Below are 26,569 nucleotides of genomic sequence, written 5' to 3'. Positions count from 1 at the left end.
TGACACACACATTCGTCTCTCTTCTATTATAAAACACTATTAAAATGACTATAAATAAGTACAAAATGGAATAAATGCAGATACTGAAGAGAGAAGGTAATCACTAGCTCAGAATAATTTGATCAAATTCCCAGCACTCAGAAAATGCATGGACAGAAGACACAGTGAACACATAGCAAACAGGGTTTGCACTGGTAGCAGCCATAGGAATCAAATTAGAAACTGGTAGGTACACAGGAGGGAGGAGAATGTGAAAATAAAAGGGTTAACAGAAAGTATGGCTAACAAACATCCTCCTCCTCCTCACCATCAACCAACTTATAATTAAATAATAAAAACAAAAGCAACAACAACTAAACACTCCCTTAAAAGAACAGAAACTCTAAAAGGAGTTTTGAAGGCCAAGAATAAAGACCTCTGGCATTTGGGGGGATCCCAGGTTAGTATCCAAGTCCTCATAACCTTACTCTAGAGGAAAGCATGCAAGTCCAATAAAACCTAAATTGTCCATTCTGAAATATAAACAGACAATGAGGGTGGGTGGGAGGAAGAGAAGAATAGAGAGAACAAGATAAACATAACAGCTAATACTAAAGAAAGTAAAAGATACAGTCAAATATTTTAAAATACCATTAATTAGTAACTGTAAAGAATGACCAATTGCAAGGTAAAAAGGGTATCAAAGAAGAAGAACTTTTGAAAATCAAAAATATGGCTGTCAAAAAAATTTTTTTCAACATAAGGAACATTGCACTGACTGCTCCCTATGTCTGGAATATAACCAAGACTGCAGTAAGTGCCTTATTCTCTAATCACTTTGAAGTTTGTCACTCAAATGTCACTTGTTGGTTGGGCTTCCACTGGTTATCCTATTTGAAATTACAAATCCCCCTCCCCTACATATATATATCTATCTATAGATGCCTTATCTTTATTCTTTCCACATCATTTTCATTTGAATCTTTTAAAATGAGAATGCATTCACTAATTACTGAAAATACTAACATGTAAAATAAAATTGGGATATTAAATGCCATTTTAAACTCTAAGTAAAAAGAATAGAGAATAGATATTTTCTTGTGGCATATTTCCTCATAATCAATTCTGAGAAGTACAACTTCTGGTTCAAAAGAAATGAAAATTATCAAATTAAAAAAACAACTGAAAATTTTAGCCTTATCTCTTAGGCAAAAAGTTTTACAAGCTTATTTTTCATGAACTATCAAAATGATCTTAAATTATTTTTTACAAAGGTTAAAATCTATGAGGAATTGTTTTCCATTTAATTTTTGATAAGACAAGAGCCACAGTTTAGATTATAATTAGCTAAAAACTACATTTGAAGAGCTGAAATTTTTAGACCAGTTTTTATTGCAATCCTATGTATTTAGATCTAAAACCATTCTTACACTTTTTCTAAATAAATAATTTTAGATAATTAATATCTTCTACATCACATTTTTAAAAGATCAACACATTCATATATTCTCAATTGTTACATTTTTCCCCCAGGAAAACCATTAACAGATCCTCAATAGGAGTTCTTCCATAAGAAATTAAGACCTATAAAAAGTCAAATAGGGCTTCCCTGGTGGTGCAGTGGTTGAGAGTCTGCCTGCCAATGCAGGGGGCACGGGTTCGAGCCCTGGTCTGGGAAGATCCCACATGCCGCGGAGCGGCTGGGCCCATGAGCCACAATTACTGAGCCTGCGCGTCTGGAGCCTGTGCTCCGCAGCAAGAGAGGCCGCGACAGTGAGAGGCCCGCGCACCGCGATGAGGAGTGGCCCCCGCTTGCCACAACTAGAGAAAGCCCTCGCACAGAAACGAAGACCCAACACAGCCAAAAATAAATAAATAAAAATAAATAAATTAAAAAAAAAAAAAAAGTCAAATAACCAAAGGGACTGAACTTCGTACATTGAAGTCTAAGCAGCAGAGTTGCATAAACAGTTTATGCTTAAGTCCTACCTCAGACAGTTTCTATACAAAAACTTTAATTTGCACAAAGAAAAAGAACACTTTGACCAGAACCTTAAAAGCACTGAAAAAATGCTATTTAACTAATTTATCCAGTATTAATTTAAAATATGAAAATAATAGACCACACATACTTTCTGTAAATTAACATAATGGTTAATACTTTAACATACTACAAGAAAACACCACAAAAAAACCAAAAATCAAAAAACAAGAAAATGCTCATAGAAAAATCTTCTGAATGGTTAAAAAAATTTTTTCTGCTAATATGTTTATGATATTCTTAATAGGTTCTAGGCCATTTTATTTATGTACCTACACATACTCACTTGGTTCAATGTATTATCTGTTTTTAGTTCTTTGTGATTGGAGTACTGAATATAAATTGGTTGGTTACGAAGGTGAGGTGTCACAGCAGAATAGTAATTAACCATAGTAATAGCTGCTTCCTCTGTTGCTAGTTCCAAAAATGCCTGAAAATTTAAATAGCAAAAATCTTAATATTATGAATCAAATTCAAATAAACTTCAATATCTGTGTAATCTATTTGGCTCATTAGAAAAATCAGTATCTAGAATATAACCTTTCAAGTTACATTTAGATGCTCTAGTAGGTAGAATTAGAAATCCCTTACTGAAGTTTAGAGATACAATTAAAGCTAAACTCAGAAGAAAGCTCTTAGAATATAAAGTACTTCCACCTCTGATTTTCCATACACTACAAATGTACCCACTCCAACAAAGGCTAGAGAAGATAAAATCTAAACATTTTCCAGCACCAGAATTTTACCACTCCTAACCTAGGAAACATAAGAGAACTCCAAGTCATTTTAAAAGCATTTACAATTTAACAAAGAAAAAAATTAAATGTCATATTATTAGTGATATTAACTATATTTAAGAGAACATTAAATTTCTCTAAATTCTTCTAAATGGTATCATTAGAAACTTTAAAACAAAATTTGATTTTTAATATACCTGGACCCTACTGCCACAGGTATAACTATTCAATATAGAATACCTGGGACTAATGACTATCTTTTTCTAATGTTATCAGATAAATATTTCCCTGGGATAAGCCTAAAGGATAAGATGCTGCTAGTGTCCTTACTGATTTCCGATATTACAAAGAGCAAAGCCACAATAAAAGAAGTATTTCATCTGTATTTCCCACAATCTCATTGACCAATAGTTCAATTAGAGTCCTAAAGGGAATTTAAAAGGCAAAATCTGAAAACTACGGTGACTTATTCCTTTTAGCTCCCTAGCATTAGCTTCCCAAACACAGCTACAAGGAAAAGTCAGAGTAAGACTTCTGTCATGTTCTTTAAGAAAAGTAACCTACTATATACCATCCTTTCATCAGGCGACAGCTAATTCACACCTGCTGCATAGCTGGGGCTTAACATTTTGTAAGTCCTGAAAGAAATATACCTGATTTTTTCCTTTCAGCATAAGGATGTTGGTCACCTTACCAAAAGGTAAGCCTAAAGCAATAACTTCAGTTTCTGTCACTTCACCCGGTAATTTTCGAATATGAAGTACACGAGAAGGAGCACCATCCATTTTATCTTCTCCTTTAAATTTTTTACTATCATTACCATTGGCTGAAAGACATTAAAGAAACAGTCTTTAGTATATTGATTTTCCTTATTTGCATAAAAAAATCACAAAACAAACTTTAATAAAGAACTTAAAAACAGAGCTGAGCATACTTGGGATACTTCCTAAAAATTCAAAAACCAGGTTTGCAAAGTAACAGAGAAAATCATATCCACCAATTACTACTAAATGAAATCATCAATTAAGATTACTATTGGGTAAATATATTTCTGGATAGCATATGTAAAGAGTAGCAAGTGATAATCAAACACATTAAGATGCAATTTCATAAAGAAATGGTCAATGGCTATAGAACACAATTATCTTACAATTCAATCGTCTAATTAGAGACTAATAAGGAGTCTAAGACTTAGTCTAAGACTAAGGAAAATACAAAAAAGTGAAAATTTTGACTTAGCAAAAATTAGATTATAATTTTACCTGAGAAATTCTAAATTGTTCAATTTGAAAAATGTGCTAAAAAATGGAATCAAAGAAGGCAATGCTGTAAAAATTATTATGCAGTCAACCCACACTACGGGTCACATTCCTCTACCTAAATGTTTTGTCACTATCAAAATCTACTATAAATCACTCATGGACTTGATTATCTTATTCTGTTACTCTGAGCTTTAAAGTGATATATTTTAAACAACAAATTAGTTGCCTGCTTTTATTCCAAAGCTTTACCAAAACACAAAAAATAAACAAAAAAAACCAAAAACCAAACTTACTAAAGATGCAATAAAATAGGTGTTTTGGTGGTTCTTAATCTTCTAAGAACTCAAGGATATTTCTGAGAATCTAACTAACCTGAAGAATCCTTACACAGTGAGAAATATGCATGTATACTCCATTTTGATACAATTTTTGGTACTTTACAGTACACCCCCAGAAAACATTCAATACTATCTGTAAAATTCTAAGACCATCGGGATCTTCTAAGTGCCTTCAAAATTTATTCAAACATTAATTCTTTAAACAGTTACTGAGTATCAAGAATATGTCTGGCACTTTTTTAGGTTCTGGGGGTACAGCAGTGAACAGTAAGCAGTAAGATCCCTGATGCTCTCCTGTAGTCTAGTGGGAGAGATGTACTACCCAGTACATGAACCAGATAATTTATTATAGTGATTAAGTGCTATGGAGAAAGTAAAGCACAGTAATGTGATTACAAGTGACTTAGCAGAGGACTGGAAGAGGGTGATGTGGTAGTGATTTTACTGGATGATCAGAGATAATATGTGAATTCACCTGGTAAGTATAACTTAAAGTGTCAATTAAGTCATAGTTTAACAGTTTCACTCAAGTTTATATACATCAACGAACAGCCAATGCATTAAAAAATTCCCCTAAGTTGACTCTGTACAGAAGAGTAGTAAGCTCTGGCTTCTGAATATATTACCAGAAAAATCTTGCTGGTTAGCTCTTCATCATTCCAAAAATAAGAACTACAAAAAGCTCTCCACACTTCCTTCCATAAGTAAGGAAAACATGTATGTGCACAGGCACCTGAACCTATCAGAAACAGGCTGAATTTCCTATTTTGCGGCATCTTATTTTAACAAAATCATCATTGGGTCTGTTAAATGATACTTTAAGTTAAAGCAGGGAATCAAAAAATACACATATACCTTAAAACATATAATTGACATACAAATGCATATTCTTCTAAGGCCTTTTCTTGGCAAAGCAATCTGATAGATTGTGTTCTTGTTCATTCATTTGTTTGAATAACAAGAACAAATACTTCACAGTCCAACCTATAGTCCCATGAGTTATAGGTTATGATATCAGGAAACTCAAACAGCAAATTTGTTTTTCCTTTAGGGAAAAAGGCAAGAAAAAAAAAATCACAATAAAGATACTACCCATCACTACACATATAGGGAGAAAAAAACGCTTCCCTTTTCAAATGATTCTTAGAATATGATTCCCAAAAGGCAAAAACCTGCCTAAACCTATTATTAAAAGAATAGAAGAGTTTATTGTTTTGAATTTGTGTTGGATGATTTCTTGACAGTGGATGGTGAGTAAAACAACTGAGTAAAAAGGTAGCTGGGACAGTTTTCACAGTTAAAGAAGAAGATAAATAACTTGTTTGTTTCATATTTATAGAAAAGAAGGTACTTTTCTCTTGCATTGATATTTAACATTCACTGACAGTAACCTACATGCCAGGCACTTTACAACTCTTAAGACTGCTATTATAACCCATCAATCCCATTTATAAATGAGAGGTACTTAAGCTGCCCAAGGTCAGAGTTACTAAGTGGTAAAGACAGGAAATGGCAGGAAAAGGATTAAAACTCAGGAGTATGACTCCATAGTCTGTAGTCTCAACCCACTACTACAGGAGGACCCTAAAGACAAACTTCAGGTAATATATAATGGCCTAGAGAAGATCTGTTCTTTTCTGCCAAATACCATGTAACTAACAACATTTACACTCTGTCTTTACACTACTTGATACTCCTCTCAGTTAATAGCTTCAGAAAGGGTGGCTATTAGATATTCATATTTTAGTGCTAAATATTATGAAAGTCTCAATTTTAAATAATGATACTATGAGAATGTAAAATTGAGAAATGATGATTTCTTTAAATATAACTAAGCTGACTTTCATATATAAAAATACCCCAACCCTGGAAAAGAGAAAGGACGTTAAATGTGTGGCCTTGGGGCTTCCCTGGTGGCGCAGTGGTTTAGAATCCGCCTGCCAATGCAGGGGACACGGGTTCGAGCCCTGGTCCGGGAGATCCCACATGCCACAGAGCAGCTAAGCCTTGCGTCACAACTACTGAACCTGCACGCTAGAGCTCGCGAGCCACAACTACTGAGCCCACATGCCACAGCTACTGAAGCCCGTGCACCTAGAGCCCATGCTCCACAACAAGAGAAGCCGTCCAATGAGAAGCCTGTGTACTGCAACAAAGAGTAGCCCCTGCTTGCCGCAACTAGAGAAAGCCCACGTGCAGCAATGAAGACCCAACGCAGCCAAAAATAAATAAATAAATCAAAGTGTGGCCTCAACTTATGAAACATGTAGGCCATTTATGACCCTATTAGAGAAGTAAGGAAGATAGGGTCTCTCTGGGTTACAGATCTATGATTCTTCAGAAGACAAAGTACTATAATTTGGACTTCTTTCCACAATCCTTTCCCTTACACTTCCCAGGTAATTCCAGACAGAAACTTTGGTTTAGGTATGTAAAACTAAAGAATTTTAAAGACTGTTTTTTCAACAACAGATGATCTTATGAAGATGATTTTACTCATGCATGTAAGCTGCATATAGACTGTAGAAATCTTTATACTATTTTCCATATATGTCTTCTTAAAAAAGCCTCTGGCTTACGGAGGATGTTCTTCTACTCACAAATTCAAAACAGGACATAGAAACTGTTTCTAACTGAACATTCCAATACAAACTTAAAAGTTTTCTACCTCAGTTCTAAAGTGAACATCTTCACTTCTGAACAGTCCTAGTCCATCTCTTTTCTCTTTGACTTTTTTCTTCTACTGGCTTTTACCTGTAGTTTTCACACAAAACGGTCTCACCAAGATCCTGGGTAATTTGTTAAATCCACCTGTGGCGGAAGAGCTGTGAGCCCTCTCAACCTTACCAAATCTCTCTGTTCTCACAGCATCCTTAATAACTTACTTCTAGTTTCCTTACTTCCCTGACTCATTTGATACCTGCTTCGACCCCTCTGCTAACTCATTTACTTCCCAAAATGGTTGGACTGCCCCAATCTGTTCTGGTCTTAAGTCGTTCCCATCTTTACTTGCTCATACAGACACTCCAGTAAGGGGTTTCAAAAATCAACTTCTATTTTATAAGTCTATTATTTTAGTCCCACTCATTCACCAATACTTCTAGTTCTATACTTTCAACTGTATATACCAACTTGAAGTGCATCATCTCAAAACTTTTTACTTCATCTGTCCAGTGAAAACTTATTTAATAAAATATAAGTACATTCTCATTCTCCAAGTCTTCCAGACTCAAGCATTTATAAAAAGCACTCGTAACTTCCTTTATCGAAATATAACTGAGAGGCAAAGCAGTTTTACTCTCAAGCAGTTTTAGTTAGACTTCAGGGCAAAGCACAGTGTTATACAAGCTGCTGGCTTTAGAAAAACAAAAAAATAAAATAAAGTTAATCTAAGAAAAATGAATGCTCATACTCTTTGCATTCTATATGGGAAAACAAATTTCAAAGAACAGTTAAACCAGAAATGTAGGTATATACAGATAGAGAATACTTCTGTTATTCTACTAGCTTTAGTTAACTCCAACAGTCACCGCACAAAAAAAAAATCTTACTAGGTTTACTGTAAAAGCTGCCTGTAACTCCGCATTTCTGAGTAGCTGCATAGCCTAGTTGCCAAAAGTAACTTATGCATGAGCTGGAAAAATATAGAAGGCTACACTAAATTAGAGGAAGGCTCACGTTACCTCTACACCTCTATGCAAGAAAGAGGACATGCTGTTAGGACCCTCATAAACATTCAAACTGAAACAACGTGCTGGAATAGTCTCAAAGTATTACAAAAAAATGAAATAACATATCAAAAATGTCTGTATGTAAAAATTAATTGGAAATCTAAGAGAATTCTGAATAACATGTAACAGAATCTATAAAATGATTTCAGTTCTTTCACACAGAGAAAAAGTCATACTTTCAGCAATAATAAATACTGATATTAAAGAACAGCAGCAGCACTGGCAGAAACATGTATACCTAACTTAAAGAGGTATTCCACTTCCACACCTATAAAAAAATGGACTCAGGAGAGACCATATCTTACAATTGTCAAGCCTCCTCCCCACTTCCAAAGAGTTACAAATTCCTTCCAATAAAATCCAATTCCAATACTAGTTAGAGCTAGCTGTGTCTTTGAAATGTTACACTTCTAAAGAAGGAACTAGTTTATTACAAAATAGTTTTGAATAAGATTATTTCCCCAAGACTAAGTTTCTAATAACATTAACTTTTCTCACTTTTAAAATTCTTTTTTTCGAGCTCTACCCACCACCAGAGCCTCCCATCAAGCCTCTTAGATAGACTCAACCACCAGAGGGCAGACAACAGAAGCAAGAAAAACTATAATCCTGCAGCCTGTGGAACAAAAACCACAGTTACAGAAAGATAGAGAAGATGAAAAGGCAGAGGGCTATGTACCAGATGAAGGAACAAGAAAAAACCCCAGAAAAACAACTAAATGAAGTGGAGATAGGCAACCTTCCAGAAAAAGAATTCAGAATAATGATAGTGAAGATGATCTAGGACCTCGGAATAAGAATGGAGGCAAAGATTGAGAAGATGCAAGAAATGATTAACAAAGACCTAGAAGAATTAAAGAACAAACAAACAGAGATGACCAATACAATAACTGAAATGAAAACTACACTAGAAGGAATCAATAGCAGAATAACTGAGGCAGAAGAACGGACAAGTGACCTGGAACACAGAATGGTGGAATTCACTGCTGCGGAACAGACTAAAGAAAAAAGAATGAAAAGAAATGAAGACAGCCTAAGAGACCTCTGGGACAATATTAAACGCAACAACATTCGCATTATAGGGGTCCCAGAAGGAGAAGAGAGAGAGAAAGGACCAGAGAAAATATTTGAAGAGATTATAGTCGAAAACTTCCCTAACATGGGAAAGGAAATAGCCACCCAAGTCCAGGAAGCGCAGAGAGTCCCATACAGAATAAACCCAAGGAGAAACACGCCGAGACACATAGTAATCAAAGTGGCAAAAATTAAAGACAAAGAAAAATTATTGAAAGCAGCAAGGGAAAAACGACAAATAACATACAAGGGAACTCCCATAAGGTTAACAGCTGATTTCTCAGTAGAAACTCTGCAAGCCAGAAGGGAGTGGCATGATATACTTAAAGTGATGAAAGGGAAGAACCTACAACCAAGATTACTCTACCCCGCAAGGATCTCATTTAGATTTGATGGAGAAATCAAAAGCTTTACAGACAAGCAAAAGCTAAGAGAATTCAGCACCACCAAGCCAGCTCTACAACAAATGCTAAAGGAACTTCTCTAAGTGGGAAACACAAGAGAAGAAAAGGACCTACAAAAACAAACCCAAAACAATTAAGAAAATGGTCATAGGAACATACATATCGATAATTACCTTAAACGTGAATGGATTAAATGCCCCAACCAAAAGACATAGACTGGCTGAATGGATACAAAAACAAGACCCATATATATGCTGTCTACAAGAGACCCACTTTACACCTAGGGACACATACAGACTGAAAGTGAGGGGATGGAAAAAGATATTCCATGCAAATGGAAATCAAAAGAAAGCTGGAGTAGCTATACTCATCAGATAAAATAGACTTTAAAATAAAGAATGTTACAAGAGACAAGGAAGGACACTACATAATGATCCAGGGATCAATCCAAGAAGATATAACAATTATAAATATATATGCACCCAACATAGGAGCACCTCCATACATAAGGCAACTGCTAACAGCTATAAAAGAGGAAATTGACAGTAACACAATAATAGTGGGGGACTTTAACACCTCACTTACACCAATGGACAGATCATCCAAAATGAAAATAAATAAGGAAACACAAGCTTTAAATGACACAATAGACCAGATAGATTTAATTGATATATATAGGACATTCCATCCAAAAACAGCAGACTACATGTTCTTCTCAAGTGCGCACGGAACATTCTCCAGGATAGATCACATCTTGGGTCACAAATCAAGCCTCAGTAAATTTAAGAAAATTGAAATCATATAAAGCATCTTTTCTGACCACAACGCTATGAGATTAGAAATGAATTACAGGGAAAAAAACGTAAAAAGGAGAAACACACGGAGGCTAAACAATACGTTACTAAATAACCAAGAGATCACTGAAGAAATCAAAGAGGAAATAAAAAAATACCTAGAGACAAATGACAATGAAAACACGATGACCCAAAACCTATGGGATGCAGCAAAAGCGGTTCTAAGAGGGAAGTTTATAGCTATACAAGCCTACCTAAAGAAACAAGAAAAATCTCAAGTAAACAATCTAACCTTACACCTAAAGAAACTAGAGAAAGAAGAACAAACAAAACCCAAAGTTAGCAGAAGGAAAGAAATCATAAAGATCAGAGCAGAAATAAATGAAATAGAAACAAAGAAAACAATAGCAAAGATCAATAAAACTAAAAGTTGGTTCTTTGAGAAGATAAACAAAATTGATAAGCCATTAGCCAGACTCATCAAGAAAAAGAGGGAGAGGACTCAAATCAATAAAATCAGAAATGAAAAAGGAGAAGTTACAACAGACACCGCAGAAATACAAAGCATCCTAAGAGACTACTACAAGCAACTTTATGCCAATAAAATGGACAACCTGGAAGAAATGGACAAATTCTTAGAAAGGTATAACCTTCCAAGACTGAATCAGGAAGAAACAGAAAATATGAACAGACCAATCACAAGTAATGAAATTGAAACTGTGATTAAAAAAATTGAAACTGTGATTAAAAATCACAAGTAATGAAATTGAAACTGTGATTAAAAATACAAATATATTAAAAATATATTTGTAAAAATATAGATGCAAAAATCCTCAACAAAATACTAGCAAACAGAATCCAACAACACATTAAAAGGATCATACACCACGATCAAGTGGGATTTATCCCAGGGATGCAAGGATTCTTCAATATACGCAAATCAATCAATGTGATACACCATATTAACAAATTGAAGAATAAAAACCATATGATCATCTCAATAGATGCAGAAAAAGCTTTTGACAAAATTCAACACCCATTTCTGATAAAAACTCTCCAGAAAGTGGGCATAGAGGGAACCTACCTCAACACAATAAAGGCCATATATGACAAACCCACAGCAAACATCATTCTCAATGGTGAAAAACTGAAAGCATTTCCTCTAAGATCAGGAACGAGACAAGGATGTCCACTCTCACCACTATTATTCAACATAGTTCTGGAAGTCCTAGCCACGGCAATCAGAGAAGAAAAAGAAATAAAAGGAATACAAATTGGAAAAGAAGAAGTAAAACTGTCACTGTCTGCGAATGACATGATACTATACATAGAGAATCCTAAAACTGCCACCAGAAAACTGCTAGAGCTAATTAATGAATATGGTAAAGTTGCAGGATACAAAATTAATGCACAGAAATCTCTTGCATTCCTATACACTAATGATGAAAAATCTGAAAGAGAAATTATGGAAACACTCTCATTTACCATTGCAACAAAAAGAATAAAATACCTAGGAATAAACCTACCTAGGGAGACGAAAGACCTGTATGCAGAAAACTATAAGACACTGATGAAAGAAATTAAAGATGATACCAACAGATGGAGAGATATACCATGTTCTTGGATTGGAAGAATCAACATTGTGAAAATGAGTATACTACCCAAAGCAATCTACAGATTCAATGCAATCCCTATCAAATTACCAATGGCATTTTTTACAGAGCTAGAAGAAATCATCTTAAAATTTGTATGGAGACACAAAAGACCCCGAATAGCCAAAGCAGTCTTGAGGCAAAAAAATGGAGCTGGAGGAATCAGACTCCCTGACTTCAGACTATACTACAAGGCTACAGTAATCAAGACAATATGGTACTGGCACAAAAACAGAAACATAGATCAATGGAACAAGATAGAAAGCCCAGAGATTAACCCACGCACCTATGGTCAACTAATCTATGACAAAGGAGGCAAAGATATACAATGGAGAAAAAACAGTCTCTTCAATAAGTGGTGCTGAGAAAACTGGACAGCTACATGTAAAAGAATGAAATTAGAATACTCCCTAACACCATACACAAAAATAAACTCAAAATGGATTAGAGACCTAAATATAAGACTGGACACTATAAAACTCTTAGAGGAAAACATAGGAAGAACACTCTTTGACATAAATCACAGCAAGATCTTTTTTGATCCACCTCCTAGAGTAATGGAAATAAAAACAAAAATAAACAAGTGGGACCTAATGAAACTTCAAAGCTTTTGCACAGCAAAGGAAACCATAAACAAGACGAAAAGACAACCCTCAGAATGGGAGAAAATATTTGCAAATGAATCAACGGACAAAGGATTAATCTCCAAAATATATAAACAGCTCATTCAGCTCAATATTAAAGAAACAAACACCCCAATCCAACAATGGGCAGAAGACCTAAATAGACATTTCTCCAAAGAAGACATACAGACGGCCACGAAGCACATGAAAAGATGCTCAACATCACTAATTATTAGAGAAATGCAAATCAAAACTACAATGAGGTATCACCTCACTCCTGTTAGAATGGGCATCATCAGAAAATCTACAAACAACAAATGCTGGAGAGGGTGTGGAGAAAAGGGAACCCTCTTGCACTGTTGGTGGGAATGTAAATTGATACAGCCACTATGGAGAACAATATGGAGGTTCCTTAAAAAACTAAAAATAGAATTACCATATGACCCAGCAATCCCACTACTGGGCATATACCCAGAGAAAACCGTAATTCAAAAAGACACATGCACCCGAATGTTCATTGCAGCACTATTTACAATAGCCAGGTCATGGAAGCAACCTAAATGCCCATCAACAGACGAATGGATAAAGAAGTTGTGGTACATATATACAATGGAATATTACTCAGCCATAAAAAGGAACGAAATTGAGTCATTTGTTGAGACGTGGATGGATCTAGAGACTGTCATACAGAGTGAAGTAAGTCAGAAAGAGAAAAACAAATATCGTATATTAATGCATGTATGTGGAACCTAGAAAAATGGTACAGATGAGCCAGTTTGCAGGGCAGAAGTTGAGACACAGATGTAGAGAATGGACATATGGACACCAAGGGGGGAAAACTGCGGTGAGGTGGGGATGGTGGTGTGTTGAACTGGGCGATTGGGATTGACACGTATACACTGATGTGTATAAAACTGATGCCTAGTAAGAACCTGCAGTATAAAAAAACAAACAAAACAACTAATACTAAACTTTCATTGGGTTATTTGTATGGAAATATATTAATATAAATGTTTCAGACATTACATGAAATTTCTAAAAATCTTATATTTGTATTTGTATGGAAATATGTATGGAAATATGTTAATATAAATGTAAAAAAAAATAAATAAAATAAAATTCTTTTTTTTTTTGACACAAATATACGTGTAGAGAAAGAAGTCTCGACAGGGAAAGGCTGTTGAGATAGATGCTGTTGGAAACAGAATTCTAGTGAAGTCAACTAGAAGAAACATTTTGGGAAAAGCTGGAATGTAAGAATGAAATTCTGTTTTGTATCTGATAATGATAAAAATGTCCTTGTAATATTGTCTGTAAAAGTCCCTTTTTGAGACATCTGGATGACAACTGCGTATTTTTCCAGGTAAGTATAGTCACTGGTTTTTAAAGGTCTTATTATTCAAATTGGGGTCTGTTTGAACATACAGACTCTCATCTTTCTATGTTAGGAAAACCACAGAAAAACTTAAAAACTCAATGTTTCCTTTGTTCAAAAAGGTAAAATAAATTGAATCTATATAAACTTATGTTGAAACAGGCTTTAAGAAATTTTACTCCATCACTACAAAAACACTTGATTCATTCTTTAGTCACAAAGTACATTATCATTCCTAAACATACTTAAAAAAAAAAGGATAACAGTAACAGATTGTTCTTTCTTTTCAACAAAAACAAATCACTTTCTCTACTTTGCTCCCTTTGTTAATGGAACTACTATCCATCAACCCAGTGATTCTAGGTCAAAACTCTTAATACTTCTACCAAAGTCTACTTCCAAATAACTCAGAAATTGTCTAATTTCTTCATATATCCTTCTCTCCATATTCTACTTCGGAGACTCTAAAATTCAGGACCTCGGTGTCTCTAAAGCAGATTATTCTAAAGTTTTAAACTGTCCTATGTACAGTAGTAACCCCCCTCTGCCCCCTAAAAAATGCAAATGGAACAAAAATCCTTTCTAAGTGTAAATATCGTGAAGTCTAATCTCCTTAGTACAACAAATCAAATCCTATATCCAGACCCCTGCCCACCAGGACTTTTTTAGTCATTCCCCTTCTCACATTCCACATTGCAGAAAGACAGAACTCTACAAGTAGCTGATGGGTTTCCACAGGTAGCCTACTATTTCAAATAAATTTTGTATTTATTTTACAACTTTGTTCATTGACAAAGAACATGTCCATCACCCCAGAAAACGTCCTAATACTTATTAATCCCCAACACCCACAAGCAACGATTATTTTGGTTTCTATACTGAAAATTAATTATCTGCTCTTTACAGAAAGGTAATCACATAGTATATACTCTTTTGTGTCTGGCTTCTCTTGCTTCATATATTGTTTCTTAATATTCACTCATGTTGCTACATGTATTAATAGTAATTCTTTTGCTCTTAATGAGTAGTAATCCACTGTATGACTAACTTCTTGATCCATTTTCCTGTTGATAGACATTTAGATTGTTTCAAGTTTGGGACCATTATAAATAGATTTTTATACACACATTTGTACAACTAGAAATGGAAGTACTGGGTCATAGGGCGGGTTTATGTTTAACTTTATAAGAAACTGCCAAACTGTGTTCCAAACTATTTTACACTCTCACCAGCAATGGCATATAGTTTCAGCCGCTCCACATCCTCATCAACATTTGGCATTACCGATTTGTTTAATTTTAGCCTAATTTCTAGTTGGTCTGAAGTGGTATCTCATATTAGTTATAAATTGTGATTTCCTTATGACTAATAAATCTTTTCATGTGCTTATTAGCCATTCGTGTACCTCCTTTTGTCCATTTAAAAAATTAGTCTCTGTATTTGACGTGGAAGAATTCTTTACATACTCTGGATATAAGTATTTATATATGTCAGATATGTATTGATATCTGAATGAATATTAATATTTTCTCTCAGCCTGTGCCTTGCCTTTTCACTGTCTTAATAATGTCGTTTGATGAGAAGGTTTTTCATTTAGATGGACTCTAGTTTGTAAAGTAATGCTTTATGGTTACTGTATTTTTGTACCTTTTCTAAGAAATCTTCATTTACCCCAAGGTTGAGGATACATTCTAGGATTTTTTTCTTAAAAGCTTTGCATATTTAGATTTTAGGTTTAGGTATGTAATTCATCTTTTTCTGTACGGTATGAAGTAAGGTTTGAGTTTCTAATTTTTTTTTTTTTAATATGTGTATCCAACTGTTCTAACACCACTTGTTAAAAATACTTCCCTTTCACCATTAAATGACCAAGGGACCTTTGTAAATAATCAATTGACCTTAAATGTAGGAGTTTATTTATAAATACTGTTCTGTGACACTAATCATGCTAATACTAAACTGCTGTGATTACTTCACTCTTGAAATCAAATAGTATTCTAACTCTTTTTTTTCTTTTTCAAATGGTTTTAGTTATTCTAGGTCCTTTTTTATTTCCATATATAGTTCAGATCAATTCATCACTTTTAATGTAAATGCCTGTTCAGCTTGACTGATTTATAAATTCCATCCCAATTAGGGGAAAAATGACATCTTTAACACACTGAGACTTCTACTCATGAACATGGTGTATCTATTTATTTAGGTCTTTAATTTCTCTTTGCCATGCCTTTCAGTTATTGATGTAGTTATCATGCACATTTTTTGTTAAATTTATTCTTTGATATTTCGTCTTTCTAATGTTTCTATAAACGGATTTTTTTTAATTCCATTTTCCAAAACTTTGCTAATAATATCAGAAAAAAATTATCTTTGTATGGTTAATTGTATCCTGTAACCATTCTAAAATCATTTAGATTCCTTTGGGTTTTCTCTTTTAAAAATCATGTTGACTGTGAATAATACAGTTTTACTTCTTCCCTTCTGATCTTTATGCTTTTTATTTATTTTACTCGCCTTAATGTAAGCAAAAGCTAGAAAAATTGTGGAAACAGACATCCTTACTTCATTCCTCATTTTAAGAAGGAAACATTCACCCCTGCAGGTTTTGTTGTTGTTACTGTTGTTTTAAAGAAATTGATTAAGTAATTACTTAAGTTTACCTGGAAACACAAAAGCTCTAGATTAATCAATTAGAAAAAAAGAGCAAAGTTCCTCAACCTCAGTCATAAAAACGAAAATTAAAACCTTGAGGTACTACTTACACACCCATTAGAAGAGATAACATTAAAAAGACAATACCAAGGTGAGGATGTTGAGCAACTGCAACTCTCATATACTGCTGGTGGGAATGTTAAAATGGTATAAGCACTTTTGAAAACTGTTTGGCATTAAATGTACATAAGAATTAAACATATACCTACCATACAAAACAGGTGTTCCACTCCTCAGCATTTACTCAAGAGGAGTAACAGTGGATGTTCACGTAAAGACTTGAACATGATTGCTCCTAACAGTTTTACTCATAATAGTCCCCAAAGGGAAATGACTTAAATGTCCATCAATGGCTGAATGAATAAACAAAATGCAAACACTACTCAGCAGTGAAGAGGAAAGGAAGTGAAAGCAGTACGACACAAAAGAGTACACAGTACATGGTTCTGTTTATACAAAATTCTAGAGAATTCAAACTAATTAACAGTGACAAAAAACAGATCAGTGATTGCCTGGGAAGGGGATAAAACAGGAAGGGATGGCTACAAAGGGCTATGAGGAACCTAGTATGTGTGATGGATATATATTTTGACTGTCAGTGATTTCATGGGTGCATACATCTTTCAATACTTATCTGACTGTACAATTTAAATGGATGCAGTTTATTGTATGGAAATTATACCTTAATAAAATTGAATTTAAAGTGGAAAAAAAAAGAAGAAAACATTCAATATTTCACCATTATGAATGAAATTTATTGTAGGCTCTTAGTAGATGCCCCTTGTCTACCCTGTAGAAGTTCCTCTTTTACATATTAATTTTCTGAGAACTTTTTATCATGAATGGATGCTGTATTTTTGTCAAATGCCTTTTCTGCTTATATTAACATGATCATTTTTTTCCTCCATTATTCTATTGTGATAAATTACACTGAATTCCTTTTCCACTGTTAAACCTTACAATCAAGAGGTAAGCCTCAATTAGTCATCATGATTACCTTTTACATACTGCTGAAAGTGATTTGCTAATATCCTGTTAAGAATGTCTGCATTTATGTTAATGAAAAATATTAGTGTGAAATCCTGATTTCTTATATTATCTTTGTTAGATTTTGGTTTTGGTAGCTTCATAAAGTGAATTAGGGAGTATCCCCCTTCTCTTTTTCTAAAAAAGGTTAAAAGACGGCTATTATTTCTTATTTTTAAGTTTCATAAAATTCAACAGTGAAACTGCCCATGCCTGAGTAAAAACCACCTACAAGTGAAAACCACCTACGAGTGAAATCACCTATGCCTGAGTAATCTCTGTGAAAAGATGTTTTTTATTATTAAAAATTCAATTTTGATAATAGAGATAAAGGTAATCCATACTTATAATATTATAATATAGAGGTAATCTATTATATCAGTTTTGGTTCACTAGATTTATAAAGGAGTTAGTCTATTTCACTTAAGTTGCTGAATTTATCAGCATTTCCAATGCCTGTGATACTGTCTTTGTCCTATTACACTGTGTAGGATCTGTAGTGATATCTCAACTTTCATTCCTGATTCTGGTAATTTATGTTTTCTTTTTCTTTCTTGACAGAAATTTTAAATCTTTCTTTTTTTCTAAGACAGATATTTTCCAATGTAGGTAGATAAGTACTAATATAGGCATAGAACTATTTTCCCCCCATGCACCTCGTGTGGGGAAAATATTTCTATATTTTCTTCTATATTCCAAGAAAATATAGATGTATTTTCATTTGAAGTATGATTAAAATATGATGTATTTTCATTCAAAAATATGCCCTTTATATCTTCTGTGATTCATGTGCTTTTCAGAATTGTGTAAATTTCTAAATACTTGGTAATTTCCTAGATTCCTGTAAATCCCACTACAATCAGGTACTATATGAGCTTCAATCATTTGAAATTTATTGTAAGTTATTTTAACATCATGTTGAATATCCTATGTACATTTAAAAGGCTATTCTGCAGTTATTGGATGTCTTGTAAATGTGAGTTAAGCCAAGCTGACAGCATTGTTCCAATCCTCTACGCATTGTTTTTTTAAGATCAATTTGTCCTATTGATTACTATGAGGAATATGAAAATAGCCAATTGTAAATTTAAAATTGTAGACTTCACTGCTTCTCTTTTAATTTTGTCATTTTTTAAAATGTACTTTGAAACTGTTATTACTAATATACAAATAAAGGAATGTTATATTTTCCAATATATTGACTCTTTCGACCCTAAGAAATATGCCTTTTTATACCCGATAATACTCCTTGTCTTGAATTCTACTTCATCTGATGTTAATACAATCACATCAACTTTCTTGTGCTTACTATTTGCATGAAATATTATTTTCCATCCCTTTTACTTTCAACTTGTGTCTCTGTATACTTCAACCTGACTACAGCAGTAGACAGCGTAGTTAGGTCTTACTTTTTAATCCAGTATGATATTCTTTGCCTTTTAATTGGACTTCTTAGACTACGAATGTCCAAAAGAAACATACTACAAGCCACATAAATTTTAAGTATTCTAGTAACCACATCAAAAAGTAAAAGGGAGTGAAATTTATTTTTTTTTGAATTTTTGAATTTCAGGTTCTTATTAATTATCTATTTTATACATATTAGTGTATACATGTCAATCCCAATCTCCCAATTCATCCCACCACCACCACTCCACCACTTTCTCCCCTTGTTGTCCATACGTTTGTTCTCTACATCTGTGTCTCTATTTCTGCCCTGCAAATGCGTTAATATACGATATTTGTTTTTCGCTTCCTGACTTACTTCACTCTGCATGACAGTCTCTAGATCCATCCACGTCTCTACAAATGACCCAATTTCGTTCCTTTTTATGGCTGAGTAACATACCATTGTATATATGTACCACAACTTCTTTATCCATTCGTCTGTCGATGGGCATTTAGGTTGCTTCCATGACCTGGTATTGTAAAATAGTGCTGCAGTGAACACTGCAGTGCATGTGTCTTTCTGAATTATGGTTTTCTCTGGATATACGCCCAGTAGTGGGATTGCTGGGTCATATGGTAATTCTGTTTTTAGTTTTTTAAGGAACCTCCATACTGTTCTCCATAGTGGCTGTATCAATTTACATTCCCACCAACAGTGCAAGAGGGTACCCTTTTCTCCACACCCTCTCCAGCATTTGTTGTTTGTAGATTTTCTGATGATGCCCATTCTAACTGGTGTGAGGTGATACCTCACTGTAGCTTTGATTTGCATTTCTCTAATAATTAGTGATGCTGAGCAGCTTTTCATGTGCCTCTTGGCCATCTGTATATCGTCTTTGGAGAAATGTCTATTTAGGTCTTCTGTCCATTTTTTGATTGGGTTGTTTGTTTTTCTAATATTGAGCTGCTTAAGCTGTTCACATATTTCGGAGATTAATCCTTTGTCCATTGATTCATTTGCAAATATTTTCTCCCATTCTGAGGGTTGTCTTTTCATCTTGTTTGTAGTTTCCTTTGCTTTGCAAAAGCTTTTAAGTTTCATTAGGTCCCATTTGTTTATTCTGGTTTTTATTTCCATTACTCTAGGAGGTGGATCAAAGAAGATCTTGCTTTATGTCAAAGAGTGTTCTTCCTATGTTTTCCTCTAAGAGTTTTATAGCATCCGGCCTTACATTTAGGTCTCTAGTCCATTTTGAGTTTATTTTTTTGTGTATGGTGTTAGGGAGTGTTCTAATTTCATTCTTTTACATGCAGCTGTCCAGTTTTCCCAGCACCACTTATTGAAGAGGCTGTCTTTTCTCCACTGTATATCCTTGCCTCCTTTGTCATAGATTAGCTGACCATAGGTGTGTGGGTTTATCTCTGGGCTTTCTATCTTGTTCCATTGATCTGTATTTCTGTTTTTGTGCTAGTACCATATTGTCTTGATTACTGTAGCTTTGTAGTATAGTCTGAAGTCAGGGAGTCTGATTCCTCCAGCTCCCTTTTGTTCCCTCAAGACTCCTTTGGCTATTCAGGGTCTTCTGTGTCTCCATAGAAATTTTAAGATTTTTTGTTCTAGTTCTGTAAAAAATGCCATTGGTAATTTGATAGGGATTGCATTGAATCTGTAGATTGCTTTGGGCAGTACAGTCATTTTCACAATATTGATTCTTCTAATCCAAGAACATGGTATATCTCTCCATCTGTTTGTCATCTTTGATTTCTTTCATCAGTGTCTTATAGTTTTCTAAGTACAGGTCTTTTACCTCCTTAGATAGGTTTATTCCTAGGTATGTTATTCTTTTTGTTACAATGGTGAATGGGATTGTTTCCTTCATTTATCTTTCTGATGTTTCTTTGTTAGTGCATAGGAATGCAAGAGATTTCTGTGCTTTAATTTTGTATCCTGCAACTTTACCAAATTCATTGATTAGCTCTAGTAGTTTTCTGGTGGCATCTTTAGGATTCTCTATGTATAGTATCATGTCATCTGCAAACAGTGACAGCTTTACTTCTTCTTTTCCAATTAGGATTCCTTTTGTTTCTTTTTCTTCTCTGATTGTCGTGGCTAGGACTTCCAAAACTATGTTGAATAATAGTGGAGAAAGTGGACATCCTTGTCTTGTTCCTGATCTTAGAGGAAACGCTTTCAGTTTTTCACCATTGAGAATGATGTTTGCTGTGGATTTGTGGTATATGGCCTTTAGTATATTAGGTTCCCTCTATGCCAACTTTCTGGAGAGTTTTTACCATAAATGGTGTTGAATTTTGTCAAAAGCTTTTTCTGCATCTATTGAGATGATCATATGGTTTTTCTCCTTCAATTTGGTAATATGGTTTATCACATTGATTGATTTGCGTATATTGAAGAATCCCTGCATCCCTGGCATAAATCCCACTTGATCATGGTGTATGATCCTTTTAATGTGTTGTTGGATTCTATTTGCTAGTATTTTGTTGAGGATTTTTGCATCTATGTTCATCAGTTACATTGGTCTGTAATCTTTTTTTGTAGTATCTTTGTCTGGTTTTGGTATCAGGGTGATGGTGGCCTCATAGAATGAGTTTGGGAGTGTTCCTTCCTCTGCCATTTTTTGGAAGAGTTTGAGAAGGATGGGTGTTAGCTCTTTTCTAAATGTTTGATAAAATTCACCTGTGAAGCCATCTGGTCCTGGACTTCTGTGTGTTGGAAGATTTTTAATCACAGTTTCAATTTCAGTGCTTATGACTAGTCTGTTTATATTTTCTATTTCTTCCTGGTTCAGTCTCAGAAGGTTGTACTTTTTCTAAGAATTTGTCCATTTCTTCCAGGTTGTCCACATTATTGGCATATAGTTGCCAATAAATTAATTTTAATAATATATTTTAACCCAATATATCTGAAATATTACCATATCAACATTTAAATCAGTATTTTTAAAAATGAGATTATTTTGCGTTTTTTTTTTGGTACGTCTTTGAACAACACACACCCCCATTTACATCTCAATTAGGAGTAGTCACATTCCATATGCTCCACAGTCTCACAAAACTAGTGGTTACTGCACTAAACTATGTTAGTTTAACCAATTTACATTTACGTTTATGACTGGGTTTAACATCTATCTCTCTTTATTTTCTAACTGTCCAGTGTTTTGTTGTTCTTCTCTTGCTATATTTGATAGTATTCCATTTTAATTCCTCTATGGACTTTTCTTTTTAAATAATCTTTTTGAGGTACAATTCACATAAAATAAGCTGCCTATGAAGTTATAATCTAACAAGTTTTGACATATATTTACATCTGTGAAACCTTCAGCATAAGGGAATATACATATCCATCACCCTCAAATTTCCTTATGCCCTTTACAACCCTCTCCCTTGCTCTACCCACCTCTAAATTCCAAGCAACCACCAATTTGCTTTAATATGCATCTCCTAAAGTTTTATATAAATAGACTCATACCGGACATACTCTTTTTTTTCCCTGTCTTTCACAGAGCATAATTATTTAAGAGATTTATCCCTGCTGCTGCATGTAACATAGGTCACTCTATATGGCCAAGCAGTATTTCACTGTATGCAATGGAATTCAATACCAAAAGAGCTATCTTTTTATATATTCATCTGCTGATGGACACTTGGGTTGTTCTGGATTTTAGATATTACGAATAAAGCTACTATGAACATTCATATGAGAGTTTTAATGAGTATATGCTTTCATTTTCCTTGGGTAAGCACCTAGGAAACAAATAGCTGGATCATACAGTAAATGTTTAGCTAAATTGTTTTCCAAAGTAGTTCTATAATTTTACTTTCCCATCAACAGTATATGACTGTTACAGTTCCCCCACATCCTTTCCAACACTTAGTATGATCAATCTTTTAAATTTTAGCTGTTGCAGAGATGTGTAATGTTATCTCACTTTGCATTTCTCTAACAACAAATGATGCTGAACATCTTTTTCATGTGCTTACTTGCCATCTGTATATTTTTTTTGCTGACCAATTCAATTACTTTTGCCAATTTATCAAATTGGGTTGTTTGCTGCATTATTGTTGAGTTTTAGAGTTTATATACGTAGTCTGAATTTATATATATTCTGGATAAAAATCCTTTATCAGCTATATATATATATGTATATATATCAGCCATCTTTGTAACGATGTCTGCCGCTCTATGGCTTATCTTTTCATTCTCTTAACAATGTCTTTTGAATAATGTAAGTTTTTAAAACTAATGAAGTCCCATTTGTTCTTTCATAGATTGTGCTTTTGGGGTCAATCTATGACCCCATTAAAGAAATCTCTGCATAACCCAAGGTCACAAAGATTTTCTACTATGCTTTCTTCTAGAAGTCTTATAATTTTTAGGTTCTACATTTACATCAAAGTCCATTTGGAGCTCATTTTTGTATGAAGTATAGATCCAAGTACCGATAGCTTGTTGCTGCTGTTGTTGGTAGCATATGGATAGCCTATTGTTACAGAATCCTTTGCTGAAAAATCTATTTTTTTCCTCCACTGAATTGCCTTTGTGCCTTTGTCAAAAACCAGTTGTCCATAACTGTGTGGCTTTATTTCCAGACTCTCTATTCTGTTCCATTGATCTATTTATCTTTCTTTATGCTAATACGACTTTGTTTTGGTTAGTGTAAGGTTTACAGTAACTTTTAAAAGGAGGAGTCAGCCCTCCAACTTTCTATTTGCTTTTGAATATGTCTTTCTACCTTTTTAAAGACATTGTTTCAATATGCAACCTTAATTTACCAGTATATTCTTACGTAAGAGTTAATACTCTATCACTTCATGTAAAATATAAAACCTTAAACTGTAAAATTCCATTTATATTCACTTTGTGCTAATCACTGTCATATAAACATCTATGTACAGAATGAACCACATAATTAAAAGGGTTTCTGTATACCTAAACAGTCTTTCAAAGAAGTTTAAAGGAGTAAAAGAGAGATTTTTTTAATTTTCACACATTTATTTACCAATCCTGGTACTCCTTGTTATCTCCTGCAGATCCAAGTTTTTGTCTAGTGCTATTCCATTCAGCCTAAAGAACTTTTTTTTTTCTTTTAATGTTAGTCTCCTGTGAGATATCTTTTTCTTGCTTGCTTATAACATTTTCTCTTTATTATTAGTTTTCAATATTTTGATTATTGTGTGCCTTGGTATGTTTTTTACTTATCCTACCTGACAGTTTTCTTCAAATTTTAGAAGTTTTCAACTATTACTGCTTCAATTACATAAATATTTGGTACCATTCTCTTTACTCCCTCTCTGAAACTGCAATTACACATATGTTAGACTGCTTGATCGCCCCAAAGATATACTTTTACTCTCTCTGGAAGACTGAGTAATTTCTATCAATCTGTATTCAAGTTCATTAACCTTTCTTCAGTTGTCTTCAAACTGCTGTTAGTCTCAACCAGTGAATTTTTCATTCCAAATTTTGTATTTTTCAATTAGAGCATTTCTATATGCTTTCTTTATAGTTCTTTTCTCAACACATTCTTCCATGTTCATTATTTCAATATTTTCTTTTATAGCTTTAAAAATATTTATAGTCCTTGTCTGCTAATTCCAATATCAAGGTCATTTTGAGGTCTATTCTTATTGAATGCTTCTTCACAAGATTCGTAAAATTTGATGGTATGCAGGATACTGTGGATGATAGCTGTGGGAAGACTGAATCATGTTGTCTTCCTTAGGGCATGTTGTTTTATTTAGGCAGGCAATTCAATTACTGGTGACTCCTTCATGTCTTGTCAGGCTGGACTATCAGAGTTTCTTAACTTAGTCTTACGGCTGTCACTTACTATAGTGTATGACCCTTTCTCTTAAGGCCTGAGCTTTTTGCAGTCTAAACAGAATGTCTGAAGTAATCTGCAAGACATACGCATTCTAACTACCCAGAACTCCAATGTCTCAGAGCACTGCACAACCTATGGAATCACCATTCTAGCTCTGACCCACAATTGGTCATTTCTGATAGACCAGGAGAGTCTCAACCTGCATATATGCAGCCCAGCCATTATTCAAAATTCTGAATTAAGTAAGAATCCCCACACCAAATTCTGCCCTCCAACCTATGCCCAAACCCCTGGACAAGTTCCTTTTTCAGGATCCTTCTCCATAAATCCCAAATGTCTCAGCAGCTTTGAATTCCAATCTTAGTCTCTTCAGCACAGTGAGACCTCCATGCTTTACTTCAGCTCCACCTCCATATGCTACAACAGTAGGGTACCCCAAAGCAGAAAAGCCAAAGTATTCATGAGACTCACTTCATATGTTTCCCTTATCTCAGGTTTCATTATCTTGTACTATTTACTCATCAATTCCAGACAACAGGTGTCCCATATATTTTATTCAGTTTTGTAGTTTTTGATTTTGGGGAAAGATGGAAAGAAGGAAAGGCTGCTACCAGTACTCTGTCATAGCCCTACATATTAATTTAAAAAACATTTCCATTATCAATCATTAAATGTACTACTTCAAAAAACATGAAACTGGCAAAGCAGAGATACAGACATTTGAGCCTGTTTGTTCAATTATTTGTACATGGTACCTTGACTATCAAAATCATGGCCTAGTGATTTTGCTTTGTAATCATGACATGGAAAACTCAGTAATGATGATGTGCAGAAAAATTCAACTTAACATCATTATAACTATATTTGAAAAATACTTCATTATAATTTTTACTTAATTGTCAGGGATGTGTACATGTGCACTGAGGTGTACATATACACAAGCATGGCTACCTGAAGGAAATCAAAATGCTTCCATTCTTTTACAATCTTTATATTGCCCAATATCATTCCTCAAACAACTAATTCAGAAAAGGGTTTAGAAAAAAGAAACTTTGGCTTTAGGTAATAATATAAAATGTAGGGTTATAAGGCAAACTAATTCACTCATCATCAGATTCAAATTTGCTCCACTGGCCATAAAACTAAGCTCTAAAAATTAGTCTATATTTATTTATAGACAGACATTACAAACAACCAACAGTAATGTTTCAAACGTATAAAGCTTAAACACCCTAACTATGAAGATTACATAGATCATTTTATATTTCCAAGTAAATAAATAAAGGAAACCAATCCAAAGAGTTAAAAATACTGTTACCACACAGAAAAAAGATTTAAAGCACATAAAAAAAACAGCTATGCAAATGAATCTTATGGTATTTTTTTTTTTTTTTACAGTTTGGGCTTTAGGATTTGTGGGATAAAGAAAAAATACTTAAAATAAAAATATTTTATGACACAATAAAAGCTAAGCACAAAAGTACAAAAGGAGTGAGAGTGAGGAAACTTGTAACATGAAAGAAAAATAGGTTACATTTTTGTGATTTAAAAAAAAAAAGCAACCAGATTTAGTTACTTGCCCACAAATC

The 26,569-nt window shown here is 34.0% G+C and overlaps 1 protein-coding gene across 5 annotated transcripts in view; it reads right to left on the bottom strand.

The window, feature by feature from the left end:
- Positions 1-26,569, bottom strand: part of PTBP2 (polypyrimidine tract binding protein 2) — an 85,926-nt gene that overhangs the window by 37,710 nt on the left and 21,647 nt on the right. For all 5 annotated transcript variants that reach the window (XM_059926774.1, XM_059926760.1, XM_059926769.1 and 2 more), the window contains exons 4-5: positions 3,411-3,583; positions 2,307-2,450 (exon numbers count right to left, since the gene is read on the bottom strand). In XM_059926774.1, the coding sequence (XP_059782757.1) occupies positions 2,307-2,450; positions 3,411-3,583 (317 nt within the window). The remainder of the gene's footprint in view (positions 1-2,306; positions 2,451-3,410; positions 3,584-26,569) is intronic.

This window comes from Balaenoptera ricei, chromosome 1 (genome assembly GCF_028023285.1).
Source record: "Balaenoptera ricei isolate mBalRic1 chromosome 1, mBalRic1.hap2, whole genome shotgun sequence".
Lineage (NCBI taxonomy): Eukaryota > Metazoa > Chordata > Mammalia > Artiodactyla > Balaenopteridae > Balaenoptera > Balaenoptera ricei.
The sequence above is the reverse complement of the archived record's forward strand: the minus strand, read 5'-3'. Positions and strand labels throughout refer to the sequence as shown.